At 41.0% G+C, this 7741-nt stretch overlaps 1 protein-coding gene across 1 annotated transcript; it reads right to left on the minus strand.

The window, feature by feature from the left end:
• LOC126401538 (solute carrier family 2, facilitated glucose transporter member 1) lies at window positions 1-7227 on the minus strand. The gene is made up of 12 exons (XM_050062887.1): window positions 7108-7227; window positions 6727-6756; window positions 6325-6408; window positions 5867-5965; window positions 4923-5083; window positions 4587-4827; window positions 3961-4123; window positions 3583-3767; window positions 3168-3269; window positions 2776-2877; window positions 2251-2454; window positions 1-1195 (listed from the first exon to the last, which is right to left on the minus strand). The coding sequence occupies exons 3-12, from the start codon at window positions 6337-6339 to the stop codon at window positions 1016-1018; spliced, it is 1452 nt and encodes a 483-aa protein (XP_049918844.1). The 5' UTR covers window positions 6340-6408; window positions 6727-6756; window positions 7108-7227; the 3' UTR covers window positions 1-1015.
• Window positions 7228-7741: the final 514 nt, after the last annotated feature.

Consider the following 7741-nt stretch of genomic DNA (forward strand, 5'->3'; position numbering starts at 1 on the left):
TCACACAGCTGCGGTTGGTTTTCACAGACATCTTACAAGTGCACATAGTTCAGAGATATGTGAGATTTCACAGACCAATAAAGAAGTGGAAGGCTGCTGTGTCTGCAGCAGGAAACCCAAATTCAAGGAAAGATTGTTCGATGGAGGGACGGCTCCGATGGGGGATCAGGAACAGCTGTTGGCTTCAGCTGCCAATCAACTGTATATCGAAATGCACAACTACTGTATAATTTAGATACGTTGTAATCAATATTAAATACACTGCGGTGTTTAAATTCTTTAATCTGATAAGATCCCCAAACGACAGCAGTTTTAACATTTCAAAGATATTTCAGTTTTATGAAAACATCTTGACTCACATGACATAATATTTATTTACACATAACATCAAGTGGTGGCGACACAAACTAACATTTCTGGAACATCTCTAGAAAACACTTTTCAGCTGAACCCAATGAAACAAATGAGCATCCTGAGAATTTCAGGAACGTTTTCAATAACTTTGTGGTCACTGGCAGCACAGCATGTCATATTGCTCTTTGTGTCAGAAGATAGTTCAGCTACCACATAAACCTCTGTAAACAAAATCCAATTTTAATCCTCAGTGTTGCAGATTTTCTTCACTTTTTTACATTTTGTAAGCGTCCTCTGTCTGTCCCTCTGAAGACTTCCATCTCTTTTCAAAATAACAATCCAATGGTAACAAAATGCCTCCAAACATAAAGTGTAAATATCAGTCAGTTTACACTTTCAGTTCCCATAACCAAGTCAAGTCAACTTCATACAATAAGCGATATTCTAGTAGGCTACCTAAAGTTTAATTTGTATTTGTAATATTAATTATTTGTATAATAGAAATATTGAATACTTGGCACGCTGTGATGATACCATATTGCCACACAAAAATATCGCGATACTATGCAGCATTGATCCCCCCCCCCTATAAAACATGTAGGTAAATGGGGTTAACTAACCCTTTTAACAGTCTGACAATAGCGAAGAGTTAAAAGGTCAGTCAGGTGAAAGTGTTGAATCCAGTCTTGTTGTGCAAAGGGATGCCTTCGGCTCCTCTGAACTCCTCTGCAATGTCATCGAATGTGCGGCCTTTTGTCTCTGGGAGGCGAAACCAGGTGAAGGTGAAGGCAGCCAGAGCCACGGTCATGAAGAGGAGGTAGACGTACGCACCGCATATTTTCTGTGTGTGGGAGAGCCAGACAGAGGTATTAATTTAATTTGGGCTCTTGGTCTGTGTTTACCAGCCCAATTGCCTTTTAAAAAAAAACATTATTCTGTAGTGTGAATGTCAAATCTTTATGTTTCAACAACACTGTGTTTCATGTGTGGTTAGGTAAGTTAGGTTCTGGGGGCACAATCCCCGCTTAAAAAGCAGCTGTGTCTCAGTAAAAACAGATGCTTTTTGTTGCACTGTCCCTAGTGGAAAAACAACAACTGGTCCCTAAAAAACCCTACATTTGGTGGCTGAAAAGCTGCTTGAAACACAGCAATAACTCACTGAAAAAACAGCTGGTTTTGTTGAATATAGGTCTGCAGTACTGCTTGGCAGGCATCTTACCTCGGTGACACACGCCATCTGTGTCCCCTCCAGCCCCGACGACAAAGTCAGCTCATATGCTATGTAACTTTGGCGATGTTAATATGATTCGTATGAATTCTGCAAATGTAACATTCATATTTTCCAGAAATGTACAATGCTGACATTTTCTTCTGGCGACTGGGCTGGTATTTAACCAAAGAATGGTCTCTTCAGATGAAAAGCTTTGCAAGAAATGTCATCATAATTACACAGTGTTAATGAAGAGTAACATTCTCAAAAAGAAAAAGAAAAACACAAAAGCCAGTACAACAGCTTTACACAAGAAAGTAGAAAAATAAAAAGGTTGTTTGATTTGGTTTGTTGGTCGTAGTTTCAGGTTGGCTGCCATCTCTGCAGCACTGTACTGACCAAATGTTTCCCTGGTTAACTGTTAATTTAATTACTATTATTTCAACCTGATGTTAAAGGAGTTAGCAATAGATTTATACGTAATAAACATCTCAGATTTATGTCTGTTTTACAGTATACAGTGTACGTTTGTATATAACAGATTGAACAGATTTATAGCCTGTGTTTAACAGTCGTGTCTCTGAGGTGTAAGAGAACTTGCAAAAGCAAGCAAGAAATCCAACTCTAAAGTTTCCCCTGAAGTTTAATTCACTCATACAGCGTCCGGGCCAACAGTATAAACCCACCAGTAACGGAGGAAAGAGGAGTGCCAGAACAAACTTCCCTCCCCAGTTGAGCATGCTGGTAAAGGCCATGGCGATGGGTCTGCCAGGTTGGTCGAACAGCTCAGCAGCAATGAACCATGAGATGGGGCCAGGGCCCAGCTCATAGGCTGAAATCAGGCAGAAAACCAGAAGGACTTGGAGGCTCCGCAGCTCTGGGACCAGGTGCTGTGTGGTGGATAAACGAGTTTCTCATTGAGGGATAAATGTAGGGCAGTCATTGTAGGTTTTAGGGTTCATTTATGTTGAAATGTATCAGCAAAATGGGAATGATATTAGCTCTGTCTTTTGTTTAAAATCAAATAGTGTCTCCTGTTTTCAAAAACACATTTGAAAATTAGGTTTGTTTCTTGTTCTAACAATGGGAGACTTAAGTTCAGTTTATGCCTGGTTTGTCAAACATTAGATATCTTGTGCATTTTAAGTGCAATAGATTTTTTCTTTATGCACGTTCAAATAAATCCTACAGTCGTACTGAGATGATCTTACCAGGACAGAATCCACTATGGTCATGAGTAGATTACACACTGCTATGGAGATGAAACCAGTCAGCAGCAATCTCCTCCTTCCTGCCCTCTCCATCAGGAAGAACTTGAAAGGAAAAAAAAAAACACAGTGACGACTTTGCTCACATTTTTTCCCCATCGTTTTTTAAACAAAAATGCAACATTATCCTGTTGTGGCTCAAGCTGTTAAACCATTTATGAGGAAATGGTAACAAACTTAAAATTTAAATCCAAGGCTTTTGGTGCAGTTTGTGACAAAATCTACAGAATATGACACAACTTGTATATTTAGTAGATTTGAGATTGTTGGCTTTGTATTGATTAGCTCAAATAGGGAGCAGAAATGTAAACATTAACACTATATTTTGTACTCACTGCCACCAGAGTGAAGGTCACATTGACAGCTCCCACGCCCAGAGTCAGGTATTTGGCCTGATCGAACTTGGCTTGGAACATTCTGGTGGAATAATTAATGACCTGGAAGAGAAGAGCAGGCATTTCTTTTAGCTTAGTGGGTTACTGGGGCATCTTTTGGTGTTTTTAGAGGCAGGGGTATTGTCCTGACACTGCCCCAGAATAGGAGTAGAGCAGTGCCAAGCCTGAATAATGTATTGAATAAATACAAAAGTGCCTCCAGTGAAATATTTAACAGACCGTGAACAATCCACGCAGAAAGAAGTTAACCACAGTTTGTGCAAAATTATTTTGTCTCCAAGTCAGAAGCCTTCACATTCATCTCAAACACATTTTCCCAGTAGAAGTTATGACAATTTAATTCCACAAGACTGACCGCATTAAATCCAGACAGCTGGCTGCCCAAGTTGATGATGAGAACGATAATGATCGGCTGCTTGTATCTGCGCTTCTTGAGGAACTCATTGATGGTGACACCGGTCTGGGTGTGGGCCGCCTCTTCCTTCATCTCTTCCAGCTCAGCGAACACCTTCTCTGAGCTGCCTCTCAGCCTCAGCAGGGCTGTAGTGTCAAAACAGCATCTTCTTTTTAGGGACTGTTGTGGTGTATCCACAGAGCTGAGATACTAGGGTGCATTAAAAGCATTTCCATGTTTTTCTTATTTCTGGAAACCACGACTCTAAAAGCTGATGATAAAAGTTCGGTAACTGCAGGACTGTTGCCCTAAAATGAAGTACTAAAACATGGGACCCACCAGCTTCTGCTTTGGTCTCCTCTCCCCGGTTGATGAGCAGGTAGCGAGGGCTCTCAGGACAGAAAGGCAGGACCAGGTACTGCGTCAGGGCCGGGATGATAGACAGGGACAGCATCATGGCCCAGTTATGCTCAGTTCCCAACACTGTCTCCAGACCAGCAACCTGCAGGGAACAGATACAGGAACCTTGTTTGACAGTTGTACTTAGTATCCAGATGTTACATCTTGTTTGGCCATTTGGTTCAAATCATGACTTCTACCAAGTTAGACAAGTAAGCCAGACAAGAGCCAATCATGAATCAAAGCAGGACTTGGCAAGACTTCACATACAGCGATCAGCCAAAATATTAAAACTACTGGCAGGTAAAGTGAATAACATTGATCATCCCGTTACAGTGCAATGTTCTGGTGGGAAACCTTAGGTTCTGGGATTCATGTGGATGCCACTTGACGTTCTCCACCCACTCAAACACTGTTGCAGAGCAAGTACACCTCCTCATAGTAACAACACTTGACTATGGCAGTGCTGTTTTGTATCCAACCCTGCACTTTATCTGCCATCACCTTATAGACAGTGAGCACAACAAGCATCAGTCAGAAGTTAAGAATTCCAACGCTGTCCTCACCATTCCCACCAGGATGCCTGAGGCAAAGGACACCTGGTTGAGTGTGGCGAAGGCCCCTCTCAGGTTTGTGGGGGACACTTCTTGGATGTAGAGCGGATTAAGGCTCATCACCAGGCCGCAGAAGAGACCGAACACTAAGCGCCCCAGGATGAGAACCTCAAATGACTTGCTGGCTTTGGAGGCGGACATTAGACACGCTCCCACCACAGAGAGACAGTTCACTATTAGGATGGAGTTACGTCTGGAGGGAAGAAGAGAGAAATTAAAGGACAAAAAAACAATAAGGAAATGATGAAAAAAATAACTTTTTTTAAACTTTTTTTTTTTTTTTTTTACCTTCCATAAGAATCTGCCAGGTATTTGACTCCCAGTGAGCCCAGCAAAGCTCCAAAGTCTTTAATGCTGACAGAGAGCGACCACAGGAGAGTCAGGCTGTGATCCGGCATCGTCTGGTTGTGCCTGGTTCTCCAGGTGTGGTTAAAAAACTCTTCAATGATCTAAACAGTTAAACAGCAAAAGACGATCAGCGTCAGGAGACACAGTAGAAATTCAAACTGTGGGTGTGATCCAATCACTGACATTTGACCCTGTGTAAAACTTATTTAAAACATGAATGCTCCTTGTAAAACAGCTGTTGGTGATGGACTTTGCAGATCAGTCACTTTTACTTTTACTGCCAGTATTACTCTAAGTAATCCAGACAAAATATTCTGTGGGTCAGGTGTTGTGAGGACATTAAATGTCAAAGAGCTGCCTCACTTGCAAACATGTACAGCAGTGCAATGCACCTGTGAAATAGCAAAACCCTGCTCGCACTGGGGAGCCAGACCTGAAGCTGAGCCAGACAGTTTCAGGAGATTGTAAAGTTTATTCAGTGTTTTATTGAGTCTGTGAGATATTTGTTTGGTGGTCAGCCATCCCAGCATCCTCCTCTGCACAGTATTTTGGGTTGTGTTGTACCGAGTATTTCACAGGCCTGTGTTGTCTTCTGACTGTTTCCCTGCTTGGGCTTTGTGGCCATCTTGTACATTTAATTCATTTTTAAGCTGTTATTTTACATAAAGGAATATTGTATTTCTGAGTTGGGAAAGATCTTGCATTTCTTTCTTGATGTTCTCTGTAAACATTATACTCTCAAATTCAAAGGGTACAATACCACAAAAATAGTGGAATTTGGAGACATTGTTTGATATCAGGAACTGTGAAACTAAACTATTACTATCCCTATAAACCAACATAATGTCGTATCTATCCCCTCAGCTCCCATCTGTCCTGCGTACCTTGGCTGGAGCGTTGACGTTGCCAGTATGGTAGCCGATCTGCAGGGAGCCGAGCACCGCTGCCAGGATGGAGGTCAGGAGTGTGGCTGTCAGATGGCTCTGCAACAGTGTCGAGGTTAGTGTCATTTATTTGTAACTTATCTGAAATAATGAAATAATTGGTGATCCTTTTCAAGTCACATTAAACTGCTCACAGTAAATCCCTCTTGTATCAAACACATTTAAGACTCTTAAATTTAATTTAATTGAGAAAAAGTGTGAATTGAGCTCACTGATTCTGCACACTTCACCAAACATAAGCAACCCCGCCACGACTATTTGTAAAGGTCAAGGGTGGCAGGAGCCACAGTATTTTCACACACTGGCAAGACGCACAGAATTTTAATTAGCACAAGTGAGTGTTAGTCCTCCATCTGTCTGATCATCTGTAGAAAAAAAAAAGGCGAAAACAAACAAACCTCCTGTGGCGCCATTTGTGTGGGCGAGTCGGGGTATCACTCCCTCAAGATGTTCATGCATTTATCTTCTTCTTACTTCCTTTACTGCCAAAAACCCAAGTTATGCCAATCATTAACACATGCTGACACTATATGTGATTATATAGCAAGACGACTTATTATATTATGTAATTATAAAATATTTTATAGACATTTACTTATAAATGAAAATGTTTTTGGTGTAAATTTTCAGTTATGATTTTTAAAAATAAATCCCAGCCGTGTTAAATCAAAACAGATTTCTTGTGTATGCCCTTTAAGACAGGAAAGGATGTCAAGAAATGCTGTGCACATAGCCATCAAATCAGTCAGCACAGTTATATACTTCAACATACTGTTTTGTTTCTTTTTATGTCAACTCACCCGTGGTGTGGAGTAAAGCAGGCAGCTCATCTTGTCCAGAATATAAATTTTAAAAAACAAAAAATTATCCATTTAGCTACAGCTGTGAGGTGAATGACCACTCATTAAATTTGTTCCTGTAACTTACAGGGTCTGATTTTGAAACATTAACATATTGAATGTTAAAGTAAAAAGAACCTGTCAAGAGTTTTTTTCCTTCCTAAGCAGTAAAATTTCTACATTTGAAAATGGACATAATAATATGTTAATATATAGTAACACCTTTACCGGCTGTTTATAGACTATGCAGCATGCAGAAAAAGCTTCATATCAGTTATCTACATCTTTATCAATATCTATATTAACATCTGTATCTCTAGATACTTTTAATCAATTTCTCACCAACGTTCCTGAGTGTCGTACGTTGATCCTGTCTCCATCCCTGAGTTTCAGATATGACTGTAAATTTTCCTGAGAGAACACACTGTTACTGGACACACACACACACACACACACACACACACACACGCATTGGACCAGTGGGTCTAGTGATGAAGTCGCACCCAGCTGGTGAATTTGGGGCAGGCCTGACAGAACGGTGGCTGCAGGCCTCCTCTAGTTCACATGGTCCAGCTGATCCACGTCGTTAACTTCAGCTGACTGAGGATCAGTTCATCAGCTGCGACCAAACCTCAAATTAACTTTGTCGGATACAACAAAACTGTTCCCAGGTCAGGGCTAAATGGCAACCGGTTTCCATTTGGATCACATAGTTGGCATTTTGGCAATAACACAGCCACGTGCTTTAACTGTGTGTGTGTGTGTTTGCGAGTGTGTGTGTGGGTAACCTTGTCCTGTGATGATGTTCACTGAAATGGGAAATTCTTGAGTGTCTGATGAACGTGCATCTCCATTTGTCTTTCCAAGAACTAAAAACAAAATTGAACTAAAAACAAAATTGAAACAGGAGGTTTCTACCAGGAGCAGAGTTGTCTTGAGAGGTCTCCTTCTCTGCACAACAAATGGACCAGGAGTC

This window comes from Epinephelus moara, chromosome 14 (assembly GCF_006386435.1).
Source record: "Epinephelus moara isolate mb chromosome 14, YSFRI_EMoa_1.0, whole genome shotgun sequence".
Lineage (NCBI taxonomy): Eukaryota > Metazoa > Chordata > Actinopteri > Perciformes > Serranidae > Epinephelus > Epinephelus moara.